Source organism: Apteryx mantelli, chromosome 15, assembly GCF_036417845.1.
Source record: "Apteryx mantelli isolate bAptMan1 chromosome 15, bAptMan1.hap1, whole genome shotgun sequence".
Lineage (NCBI taxonomy): Eukaryota > Metazoa > Chordata > Aves > Apterygiformes > Apterygidae > Apteryx > Apteryx mantelli.
The window spans coordinates 498,107-510,997 of record NC_089992.1 but is presented as its reverse complement, the minus strand read 5'-3'; the positions used below and the strand labels follow the sequence as shown (position 1 = coordinate 510,997).

The following is a 12,891-nucleotide window of genomic DNA, read 5'->3' as shown; positions in this document are numbered from 1 at the left end:
CAGCCTGGGTGGGCCGAAGGCCTGACGCTGGCCTCAGAGCTGTGCTCTGGTGCGCGCACACGCATACGCTCATCGACTCCCCTCCTTCGTTGCTGCCCCTCTGCTGGGTCCAGTTTGGGAGTTCCCGCAGGAAAGTTTTCCTCTGTCATATTTCAGAGCGGAGCAGTGCTGCTCCCAGATACAAAAGGCCGTGCCGTGCGTGTTCTCATAAAATGTATATGTATTATATGCATTGTGTTAGTTTTATTTATTTTTGCCAGAAAGCAGGAGCAGCTGAGGCCTGTGCTCTGTCTCAGCTGCCCTCTAGCAGCAGTGAGACTCCGTCCTCTGAAACCGGTGAATCTGACTAAGGCGAGTAGTGCATAGCTGGGCCCCTCTGGTCCCGAGCCCCCCTGAGGCTTTTTGGTGACTTTCTGAATCAGAAGAAATGCTGTTTCCCTTAAATTGTCCCTATAATTCTAAGCATGCAGTGTCAATGGTAGGACCCAGATTCAGGACCCCTATTTGTCATGGCTTGCTGAGCCTATGTTGGGACCAGATCAGGTTTGCTGAGTAACTCTGTGGAGTGACAGTCACGTACATGTATGCAGGTACATGGTTGTCTCCTTTCTGACTGCCTGTTCCCAGGATGGGATCTTGGTTGCCCCACTGAAGCTGTCTTACCATCTCTTTCAATTCCAGCGTTGCATCCATCAATCTGACCAGCTGCAAGTATGAGAGTGGTAAGTCCACAGTATTATAGGGTACCCCTTCAGATCAGGCCCACCTACAGCAAGCTTGTGAAATGCCTGTTCACCCAGTGAAGGGTGCTGATAATTGAAATTTCACTGCACAGTGGCTTTTGTTTTATGTATTTGTTATTTGTAAGTGACTTGAACCCCTGTGAAAAGTAAGCAGTTGACCACCCTTTGGACTGAGATGGTCTCTGGTTTAAAAAGATACAAAATATGCAACAGCACTGCAAACCTCCTGCTACTCACTTGCACCTGTGCACTAATTTGGAGAGATTTCTCTCCGGATTAAGAAGCAGTGTTCTTTTGCCAAAGCCAGAACATCCACTAAAATTGGTGAGAAAGGTTTGGTTAGGGACAGTTATGATGCAAGACTTATACCTGTGCTTGAGAAAATGAACTGAGAAGTTCATTTAACAGTCCACTTGTTTAACTTGGAACAGGTCATGGAACAGGCTGGATAGGTACCTTGAACCTCTCTTGCCGTTCTTCTTCAGTGACATGCCCTAGGTAGCTGTTTCATTCTCCCATCTTGCCCTCTTTGTCTGCCATGAGATGTATCATAAGAGAACAGGCTCATGGCATCTGATGGATGTTATTAGTCAATTTGCTAATGACAATTATTTTAGCATTACAGCCACATTTGCTTTATTGAAGGTCACAGCCTTGTCAGCTGTGCAAAGAATACCGTTTCTATACAGCATGGCCAGTACTACATATTTCACTAAGGGCCATGCTCAAACAGTCTGGTGATAGTAAGGGGAAAGAATTTACAAGAGGAGATGGAATGGCAGTGTGAGCTCCATAGGAACCTGGCCCGTTTCATTCACACCGCCAGAGCTCTGGTGCCCAGGCCCGCTCTTACCAGAACTAGCAGGCTGTGCTGATCAGTCGAGAATATGCAACAGGACTATTGGCAATGCCTGGCAGCAAGATTGTGTTCCTGGGAGATGTGCTCAGATATTATCAATAAAAGGCACACTATTATTTATTCAGGTATGGCTACCTGCTTGTAAGTGCCTGGGAAGAGGGAGGCTTCTGGCTTCAAGCTGCCCTTTTTGTGTTTTCTTGCTGACCTACTCCAATTTCATAGTGTGTGTGTTTCCTTCATCCCCTCCCCAGCTCTGTAAGAGGCCAAATTCAGAATTGGCACTAACAATAATCATCCCAGTAAGAACCTTCTACTCCAAAAGCTTGTGTGTTCTGCTGCCAAGTAGCTTTCGATTTTAAAGATGAAACTAATACCTTCAAAAGATTTGTATCTGGCTGTGTGGTGTCAGGCCCGTAGCAGATTCAAGCCTGCTGTAATTCAAGAAGTGCTCTTGGACCCCAAGGCAAGTGGACTTTCAGGGCTGATAGTTCCCAGTATACCTGCAGTCAGAGCATTGTGCTGAGTTTAGCCAGGTAAAACTTGTATTTCTTAAGGGTCCCACCAATAATATCTTGTCACCTTTGAGAGTGGAAGTGGATTTCTGGAGATGTTCATTCCATAGTCCTGTCCCTTTTTGCTTTGGAGATTTAACAGTCACTGGGGTTTATACCTTCTGCTTGGTCCAGAGGTGCCCCTTCTCATGCGCTTTTTTTGGTACAGTGCGGCGTGCTGCACAAAGCTGTGGGCTGAAAGAAGTGGGAGAAAATGAGGACTGGACAATATATTGGACTGACTGCTCAGTCTCTCTGGAGCGTGTCATGGAAATGAAACGGTTTCAGGTAAATACCCCTCCGTGGAAAGAGTGCCCAGCAGGAAGAGCTCAGGAAAGGAGGTTGAGACAGAGGGTCATTTCTGGACCATATTGTTGCAGAATGAAATAAGTGTCCAAAATTAGCACCTATACCCCCTTCTTGTCTGCATCAGTTCCAGAGTGCATAGGTTCACAAGCCTTTACTTCATTTATGTTTCTGATATGGTGCCATCAGCCACAGTTTGGTGGTTAGTACCCTGAATTGGAAAGCTGCCAACCCCTTAATTTGGTATGAAATAAATGTTTCTTGCTGACAAACTGCTCCCTTCCTGAAACTGTGATATTCTAGGAAGGGAGAGCTGTAGGGCTGAGATGGAATGAGCAGATAAATCATACTGATGAAGTTCAGATAAAGCAGTTGTAGCATAATCTGTTTCTCAGCAGACATTCAAGGCAACCACAGGCCCCAGTTCCTGTTCTGCTTGCTTGTTTCTCCGTATCCTATCTTTCCTTGGGTCTTGAGGACTACCGCTGCTGTTCCTTTGCTGATTCTGTTTTTCTTCTGCACCTGTTTCAGAAAATCAACCATTTTCCAGGCATGACAGAGATCTGCCGTAAGGACTTGTTGGCTCGCAATCTTAACCGCATGCTCAAACTCTTCCCTAAGGAGTACAATATTTTTCCCCGTACTTGGTGCCTGCCAGCCGAGTGAGTTATACACATTAATGCAGCAGACAACAGGGGGTTGAAATTAGGAAGTGGTAACCACTACAGTTGACAGCCAGGCCGTGGGTGGGGGTGAAACCCTCTGAGGTTTCATATCTTGGCTTGGGCCTCCATAACCTTCCCTAGAATTGAATGGGATATTTCTAACCATGGTTCTAGCTTCATGCATCTTTAATTCTTATTACATTGAATTAGCCCGTAGAATGTATGCCTTGTTGCTCGACTGATTGCAGTCTGAACTGGACTAAATCTTGGGAGACAGAACCACCCTGAAAGCCAAAGGGCAATGGGCTAGATGGGAATGTCATATCTGTGTTTCTGTGGAATGTCTCTGTGCAGCCCATAGTGAACAGGAGAGGTAACTGCAGAACACTGTATGAGACTCTCTTCCCATATAGACTGAGTCCAATGCTCGTTACTTGTCCAGGAAGGGAACAGTACAGGGGTTTGAGGCAGTCTCACACCATTAACTGCGATGGTTGTCTTCACAACCCTTTGCACTTCTGCCATCTGCTGCAATAGAGCATACGGTGTGATGGTGGAGGATAGTGAGACAGTGCAGGCCCTTATGCAAAACAAAACACATGGTTTTATGTAAGCTGTCACCAAGCTATTCAAGCTTTGGGGAAGGTCTGGCTTCTCTGATCATATACAGACAAACAATGTTAGCAATGTAGAGTTGGAAGAGACGAAAGAGCACTCTAAGTTCAGCTGGTTGTAAGGAGACACGGTATCTATTCTTAGACATTCTCTACAGATTTTTTTCTTCCATTTCCTGAAAACCTCCAAGAAGGGCTTTCATAACCTGTTCTACAGCTAAACTCTCCTTTGGTTAGAAAGACTTTCTTAATACCTGACCTGAAGAATCTGTGCTGAAATATCAGCACCACACTACTTCTTCCATTTACACTAGCTTTGGAGAACAGTGGTTTGCTGTGTTTTGCTAATGTGTTGTCTATTGGAAGGCTGTTGTCATGTGTCCTCTCAATCTTCTCATTTCTAGAGAAAACAAACCTACTTCTTTCTTTCCAGGCTACATTTCCTGGAATTTGATTCCTCTTGGCACTGTCTTCTGGAATCTATCCTGTTTGCCTACCTCTTTTCCTACACGTGATGCCCAAGACAGAGACAGTGCTCCTCCATCTACAGCAAAATAATTAACTGGCATATGGGTGTGACTCTTCAAAGCACCCTCACTCTCAGTGGAGCTGCTTTTGAAGATCAGCCATCTAATGTGATGTGTGTGCTTAAACTGTGAGCCTTTGCACCCTGGTTAGAACGTTCTGACCGTGGCCTCTTGTCTGTTTGCTGATGAGCCAGAATGAAAGTGTCTTAAAAACTTGCGACTTCTTCCTCCTTTGTAGTCAGGGCTTGTTTATTTTCTCCTGATCTCTCTGCAGCAGCAGAGCCAAAATCTTACTGGCTCCTGAATGAATAGTGGTGACCATTTCCTATGAACCTCCTGGCAGAGGTAGAGATGTGTGCAACTAAGCGTTGGAACCTGGAGGTCTTTGTCAGGTTGCAAAAGGACCAATTTATAACTGACGTAAATCAGGAATAGCTGTACTATTCCTCTGCTGTAAAAGTTTAGTCTGTACTGGCCCGCAGCACCATAGTTTGAGTATCTAAATGCTATGAGAAAGTTCAGGGGCTGTGGTTTTTAACTTTTAACAGTCGCTCTTTCGTTGTATAGCTATGGGGATTTCCAGGCCTATAGTCATGTGAGGAAAAATACAACATTCATCTGCAAGCCAGACAGCGGCTGCCAAGGGAGAGGTATCTTCGTAACACGTAACCCAAAGGATATCAAGCATGGAGAACATATGATTTGTCAGCAATATATCTCTAAGGTAACGGGGACTGTCTTGCAATGTAGGTGGAAGACTCCAGCTTCCTAGCTGCATCCTCCTTGTCTCCTTTGCCCTACTTCTTCCAGACTTAGCCGTGGGCATCAGTATGGCTGCAACACAGCAGAGCCATAGTGGAAGCTTGCGTTTCCCCTCACCCCTGAGCTACCAAGAAGTGACACAAGCAGTACAAATAGAGTAGCCAACCTCAAGGAATCAGCAGCACACCTGTCAACGTTTCCTTATCTCATGGTTCCTTCTACCTTTTGTCTCACAGCCTTTCCTTATTGATGGCTTTAAATTTGACATGCGTATCTATGTGCTGGTCACATCCTGTGACCCGCTGAAGATTTTTGTCTACAAGGAGGGTCTGGCCCGGTTTGCTACCATGAGGTACATCGAGCCCAGCAGCAGCAACCTGGTAAAAAAGGGAAGTTTCCATGAAACTCACATAGTATTCATAGGTTTTAGCCACTATTTTGTCCTAGGGACATTCCAGACCCTGGAAAGCCAGGGACTGGTGGGTTCCCAGCTCTCTTCTTTCTTATTTTTCCCCCTCTCTCTGTACCTTCTCCTCACAGAAGGTATTTCAGGAGTATTTGAAGGAGGGAGACTCACAGGTCCCACATTTGGGCTGTTTACTGGCATTACCACAGAATCATAGAGTTGTCTGGACTGGAAGGAACTTTGGAAGATCTCTAGTCCAACCACCTGTTCAAAATAGGGTCAACACTGAATTCAGATCAGTTTGCTCAGGGTTTTTTCCAGCTGGGTCTTGAAAACCTCCGAGGACAAAGATTCCACAGGGTCTCTGGGCAACACTGCTACTGCTTTTCCCCCTTTATGAGCTTTCCTGAATCTGTGTCACTCCTTGTCCTGCCTACCTGCTTCAAGCAGAAGAGGGAGCTGGGGATTACCTAGTGGTAGTAGAACAGTCTAGGAGAGCCAGGGAGGGAAATTGGGAAAGAGAGGTGCAGACTGTGCCCATGTTCCCCTCCTAATAGGGGTCTGTACGCTATGAAATCCCAAAAAAAGATGGACTCCAGTGTGGTATCACTGCATTCTGATCACTCATTATGGTGTCTGGCAGGAGATACTCTAGGCTTCTGCTTCTGCCTGTCTGCCCACTTACCCCAGGGCTGCTTATTTATATGCCCTCTTTAACTGCAGTATGTGTATGTCTCAGAGTCCTTCTGCTTTCGATGAATAAAGGAAAAAGATGAATTTGCAGAAATTTGCTGCAGCTTCTGTCCTGAGGACTCCCTTGTTTGTTGGTGAGGCCACAGCCAGAATGGCATTTGTGGAGCTGACTCCTGTGCATTCACCCCAGAGGTTAGGACAGAAGGTATGGAGGGGGTAGAGCTCTGTTAGCGCTCTCTTCTGGCTAGAGAGAATCACCAGCATAATTAACTCCTTGCTGCCAGCCCCTGTCACAGAGAAGAGGCAGAACTGGGTGAAGTTAGTGGCTAGATTAGTACTAGTGGGACTCTGGGGCTGTTGTTTCTGTTTACACTCTGAGGTTAAGAATAAATGAAGGTCTCTTGCGGTTCCTCTCTCAGGATGATATCTGCATGCATTTGACCAATTACGCTATCAATAAACATAACGAAAACTTCGTCCGGGATGACACAGTGGGCAGTAAGAGGTATTGTCTTGCCTAGGTGCCACAACTCTTTGTGCACATCCTGCAGGAAAGCTGCATTTGGAACACTGGTTTATTTCCTTCTTTCTTGGGGGAAACGTGGTATCATAGGTCAGCTCTTATCATCTCCTGTCCTCCACACAGGAAACTGTCCACCCTGAACGCCTGGATGATGGATAACAACTACAACACAAAGAAACTCTGGGAAGATATTGAAGATATTGTTATAAAGACCCTTATTTCAGCTCACCCTGTTGTGAAGCACAATTACCAAAGCTGCTTTCCTAACCACACTACCGGCTGTGCCTGCTTTGAGATACTGGGTTTTGATATTTTGCTAGATAGAAAGTTGAAACCATGGCTGCTAGAGGTGAGGAAGAATTCTCCTGCTGTGCTGAAACCGCTCTGGAAACAGCAGATAGCTGAGAGCTTGCTTGTCTGTGGGAAGCACTAGAACAAAGGGTTGTGGCATGAATAGAACTTTTTTAAGGTTGATTAAAATGAGCCACCTTGTTCACAAAATTAAACGGGCTATGAAGACAAGTGGCCAAGCAACCTACTTACTATAGGCTAAGCAACCTTAGCTCATCAGATCCAAGAACTTGTTCCCTGTACGCCCTCTGTAACAGCAGGGAGTTTCCTGAGCCCTAGAACTCCTTGACCTGTGACAGCATTCTGAATTTATGAAATCTGCCCTACTCTTGTAGAACCAGCCACTGCATTCAGCTTTCTGTGATTGGTACAGGGAAGAACATTAAGGAAAGTGTCAGGTGGAGCAGGTTGGGGCCAGAGAGCTTGCTGCTGGGAGCACATTCTAGGAGCTGAATGTTGACAAGCTAGATTAGCCCCGTGTTTTGGCAGGTGAATCACTCTCCCAGCTTCACCACAGACTCATGCCTGGACCGTGAAGTGAAGGAGGCTCTTCTCTGTGATACCATCAAGCTGATAAATGTGCATGCCTGTGACAAAAGGAAGGTGCTGGAGGAAGACAAGCAGCGGGTAAAGGAACGACTCCTTCAAGCCCATCAGACTGCCCGTGTATCCAGGTACTGCTCTTCCCCATAGTGCTGCAGGCTCCTGGTGAGAAAAGATGGGGCATGGTGGAGCAGGATAAAAACAAAGGCTGTTTCACTTCAAATTAAAGTTCCCAGAGGCCATGGCACTATATAGCTTCTGAGAAGAGATAGCTCAAGTCATCTGCATTCTAGACGGGAAGAGCCAGGACTGGTTTCTGAGTGTTAGATCTGAGAGTCCAAGAACTCTTGGACCTGGGCCTGTACAGAGTCTTTGCTGCCTCCCCTATGGAGCTGTGCCTGTCATGTCATCTAGTGCTGACAAGCTGCGCCAGCATTCCTGGGCTCACAGTGACACTCACTGGACAGACTGTAGCACTGCTTCTGGGAGCAAGAGCACCCAGGGGGACCTGGACATCCTCCAAAGCAGAGTTATTTTCCCAGGGTTGTGGATTTTCCCACCCTTCTTTGTCTGCATATCCTTTCATGATTAATTAATCCACATGACCTCTTAAGACCATTGTAGATGAGCCTGCTATCCGGGCTTTTCCTGACATGCAGGGTGATGCAGGAACTCCCTCCAGCTCCCATTCCATTAAGAAGCCTGAGATAACTACAGGCTGGAGAAGCTGAGCATGTTAGCCCTGTGCTCTGCATGTCCCTGCAGCCTCAGCTGCTCCAAGCTTGCCTGGAGAGCTCCCAGCTGAAAGAGTGGCAGGTGCTCCTTCTATAGGCAGCTTTTAGCTGAAGTTTTCTTATAACTGGTTTAGTTCGGTGAAAAGGCTGAGGGGCAGGGTGTGAGCCTGCACAGCAGGGGAGAGATCTGAGAATCTCCTACAGGTAGAGGATGAAGAAGTGTGGAGAGTGTTGTTTCCCTGCAATGAACCTATGTGGAACAGGCTTCCAAATGGGGAAGGAAAGGGGGAAAATGCTAGCTAGGCCCTTTATTTATCAGATAGTACAACACCTGGAATCTCCTGTGACAGCTCCTCTGCCTATGCTTGCTCTCGGTTTGCAGACGCAAGGAGTTAGAGAACAACCAGGCTGCCTGGCTGGCTCAGGCAGAGAAGTATGAGAATTCCCACCTGGGAGATTACCGGCGCATTTACCCAGCACATGGAACAGACAAGTATGAGCCGTTTTTCAAGCAAAGTGGCTCCCTCTTCCAGGAAACAGCAGCATCCAAAGCACGAGAGCAATGTGCCAGGTATATCCATGCCTTATAGGGATGGCATAAATACTGCTCGCTTCTGATCCCCTCTTGGAAATGACTCTTTCTATTGCTTAAGAGCCGTAAGAAAGATGGTGAGAGCTAGAAGAGGGGGGATTCTGCCTGTGCTGTGTCACCATGGCAAAAGAACTTCCTTTAGCATGCATCTTTGAGAGGCAAATGCAATATTCCATGGACTTTTGGGATTCTGGAGGCACTCTGTTGCATGTGTCCTCTACCCTTGTAGCAGGCATAAACTAATTCAAGGGCATTTCTGACAGGAGTAAGAATCTCTTTTAAAAGCACTCCCAGCCCATTTCTTGGCACACTTCCATTATGTTCTCTATTCACTACAAAACTTCTGACTGTAGTATAATGTCCTTGGACTGAACTCTTTGCATCCTTTTGGTACTATGCCTCTTATTGAACCAATGACCAAGACTGTTGTTTCATGGCAGGCAGCAACTGGAGGAAATTCGCTTGAAGAAAGAAGAGTGGGAAGTTGTTACTGGGAAGAAGAAAAAGGAGAAAAAAGAAACCCTGCAAGGAGAATCGGCTGGGGACAAAGCCCAGATCCATAACAAAACCAGAGCTCCTACAACCCAACTCATCTACAGAAGCACCAGGATGTGGGACAGAAAGGTACCTTGTTCTCATCCTCAGTGCTGGTCCATGGGGTTCTCAAAGGCAGTAATGTGGCTCCACAAACAGTGCTGGACCCATGGGTATCTCCCGAGGAGCAGAACTACAAGGTGGGACTCCCCTTCATGAAGGTTGAATTGTTGATAGCTTGTGCTGGGGGGCACTTGCAATCACCAGTGTTGCCCATTCTCTGTTGTGCTTCCCACTGGGACCTTTTTCCCACTCCACCTTGACATCTCTAATTCTCTCTAGGCCTCTCTAGTGCAGTCTGTGGCTTTTTCTCTCTTGTGCATTACCTGTGGCTTCAACTTTGCTATAATGCAGGTGTTTCTTTCCTAAGATGCAACAAATGCAGTATGACTCTATGCAACCTCAGGATATTGTGGAAAAGGAGGAGCAGAAAAGAGTAAAGGCTCTTCTGCAGCGTGAGAACCTCATCCGAAGTCTAGGCATCATAGATCAGCTCTCCTGGCTGATCCCTGCAATTCATAGATCAATGAACAACCACTGCGCCTGCACTGTTATCTCCAAGAACCAGGTAACAGAAGATTGCTCAGATCCATCCTGTAAGGCCACCATAGGAGACAGACATTCACAGTAGGAGCAAGAGGAATGAATCATGGGCATTGAGCATCTTTGGTGTGGCTGAGTTAAATGAGATCCAGCGTAGACTCTGGGTCCTTGGGTTTTTGTATGTTTAAGTAATTTTTTTCACATTGCAAATGGGCACCCTGGGGCATGCCAGTTGCCTGCATGAGAGCCCCTGAGCACCCTTCCCCGAGAAGATCCTTCTCACTGGCATTCCAAAGAACAGACTGCAGGGGCACTTTTTTTTTCTATGACAATATTGCCTTTTGGACACTGCTGTTCCCAGCATGCAGTTTAGCGTAACCTGCTTCTTCGGTGCAGTAACGTGATTCTTCTAGCTAAATAAAGTGAACTCCAGGTTAAGCTTTTAGCAGCTAGGAGCACTAACATGCTAGGAGCATGGTAAAGGAACACAAAACAAAGAGGGACTGAAGGGAAGCGTAGGGAGGTCAAAAAAAAAAAAAAAAAGTCCTTCAGTGAATTCTGCACTGTAAAAGATGCCTCTCCCAAAACCCCTTGCCATTTACATAATGTCAGCCCCCCTCACAGGGGGGGTGATCAGTCCACTGCATGTTTTCTAACAGTAAGTCAGTGCACGCTCTTAAAACACCATAGGACTCAGCCCTCGGTGTAGGGCTCCCCCTTCAGAGTCATCATCACTCTGCAAGAGCATGTTATAGTGTAAGCCCTTGGTTTTGCTGTGGTAAAGATACTGCTGCCATATCCTAGATTCTCACAAGGTGCACAGCTGAAGAATGCTGGGCTTCACAAAGGATTGCACCCAAAGTTAAGGAGATCTGTTTGATTGTCTCAAACTGGGTCTTGGCTACCAAACCAATTCCAAAACCGGGCTACTGGTGCTACTGGTCTAAAATCAGATGAGGAGGAAGCCAGCAGTCTGTCATCTGTGGACTCCGCAAGGCTTTAAGGGTTGTTACAGAGCACTGAAGCTGAACCTGATATGTTGGGGAAATGCTAGTTGTGGGCCAGCAAATAATGAAAAACCCTGCAAGGGCCAATGCCTCTTCCACTGGCACTGACTGCTTCCAGAAAGGCCTTCTGCTCTTGGCTGGAAGGATAACACACCTCAGAAGGATGCTGAGAAACTCAGACACAAGAGTTGCAGGAATTATTCAGGACCTAGGAGTCTTCTAGTGCCTCACTAGAAATTTGAATTAATTCATTTAATTTAACAAAAAGAAGTCTAAGATGTGGTTTGATTGTTCTGTAAGAACTGATAGTAGCTGCCTTTTACTCTACCAGACAAAGCAGAATGGAACCTGAAACCACAAACTCAGCCTAAAACTTGGGTGAATTTTTCAAGAGTGAAGAATTATCTGGGAATGGGTCAGATTTTTCATCACAGGAGTCTTTCCAGCCAGATCTGGCGTTCCTTTTCACAAACCCTGCTCCAGCTCGGACAGATGTGATGGGCAGAACATAGGAGTCTTTGAGCACTGTTGTAGGCAGATCAAACAGGCAACCGCAGGGATGCCTTTTGGCCTCAGATGACTTGAATCTAAGACTGTGATTGTGGAATGTTTAGAGGAGAAAATGCAGGGAGATATGTTAGTGAGTACCTGTAGCTGGTTAGAGAACATTTTTCCTTCCTGTCCCTTGACAGGCCTTCCAGAACTAAGCCATGACTGCTTGCTTTCCTTCCAGGCGCAATTCGTTCAGCGTATGTTCAGGGGACAGGAGGCCCACAGTTTAATGACACTCATCCCCCTCTCACTCCTGGGAGGTACAGTCCGGGCTTCAGGACAACAGATCATACGCAAGCCTACAGCCAAGGCCGAGCTGCCGGCCACCCAGAGCTTTGATCCTACCACCTTGGGCTCCCTCTCCGTCCAGGGCCAGAGCGTTCCTTACCATGAACGCTACAAGATGCAGCATTGCCTCCAGCCACAGAACACAAGCTGGCTGTGGAGCCAGGCAGCACCGACTGCAGGAGCTACCAAACCCTGCACCAAAACCGAGGTACTGCAGGTGAGAGGCCAGCGGTTCTCTGGTGCCACAAATGAGACTGAAGGTTGTGAGTATACAATCTGAAAGCCTGCCATCCGTTTAAATGTGCCCCTCTCTCTAGGTGTCCCTCTGGACCATTTGGGGGAACTTAGTTGGTTCCCATGGCTGCCTAGCTCTCCTGATCCTATTGGTGTGTTCGTTAAAATGTGCATCCTTCTGTTTGATCATAAGAGACCAGCAAAGATCCATCTTACTTTGGTTCTGAGTTTCTGGATCTTGGCAACTCAAGAAAGCCAGTGAGCCAGCACCACATGCAGACACCTGGAAGTTCTGGATACTCTTGGGCTTGTCTGGGATGAGAGGAGCACGTGGGTTAGAAATACTGCTCAGAGTCTGTGAAGTGCTCCGAGTCCTGTAGCGGTGATGCTGCACTGTTACTCTGAGAACTGGTAACCACTGGAAGTCTCTGCCCAAGAGCAGGAGCATCCTAGTTGCAGGGGCAGAGGAGAAAGTGGGTGGTTTCCAAAGAGCCAAAGGTTGATGCACTGGGAATTGGGAAGTGTGAGGAGTCTCATTGCTGCCATGCTGATCCCATGCTTCTGCTGGCTCCCTTGGTTAGCCTTGTCAGGCCCTTCCTCACAAAGCTCCATCGATATTCCCAGTACCAACACCTCCTCCACTGAGCCGTGGCAGCCCTCCCCCACCAATGGTTTATCTCTGCTTGTTAGTTCTGGTTCCCCAGCTGTCCAGCTGTTTCACAGCCTTATAAGCAGAGAAAGGAGCAGGGGCAGAAGGGGTGTCTGTCACAGTGTACCACAGGGGCAAGCAGCATCATGAGGAGC

General features: G+C 47.0%; 1 protein-coding gene across 1 annotated transcript; it reads left to right on the top strand.

The window, feature by feature from the left end:
* The first annotated feature begins 464 nt into the window (after nucleotides 1-464).
* On the top strand, nucleotides 465-12,314 carry TTLL13 (tubulin tyrosine ligase like 13). Its single transcript, XM_013951046.2, has 14 exons — nucleotides 465-478; nucleotides 655-722; nucleotides 2,323-2,441; nucleotides 2,991-3,121; nucleotides 4,833-4,989; nucleotides 5,264-5,407; nucleotides 6,546-6,631; nucleotides 6,773-6,998; nucleotides 7,490-7,674; nucleotides 8,660-8,848; nucleotides 9,310-9,493; nucleotides 9,834-10,031; nucleotides 11,747-12,061; nucleotides 12,171-12,314. The coding sequence occupies exons 1-14, from the start codon at nucleotides 465-467 to the stop codon at nucleotides 12,312-12,314; spliced, it is 2,160 nt and encodes a 719-aa protein (XP_013806500.2).
* The last annotated feature ends 577 nt before the right edge of the window (nucleotides 12,315-12,891 follow it).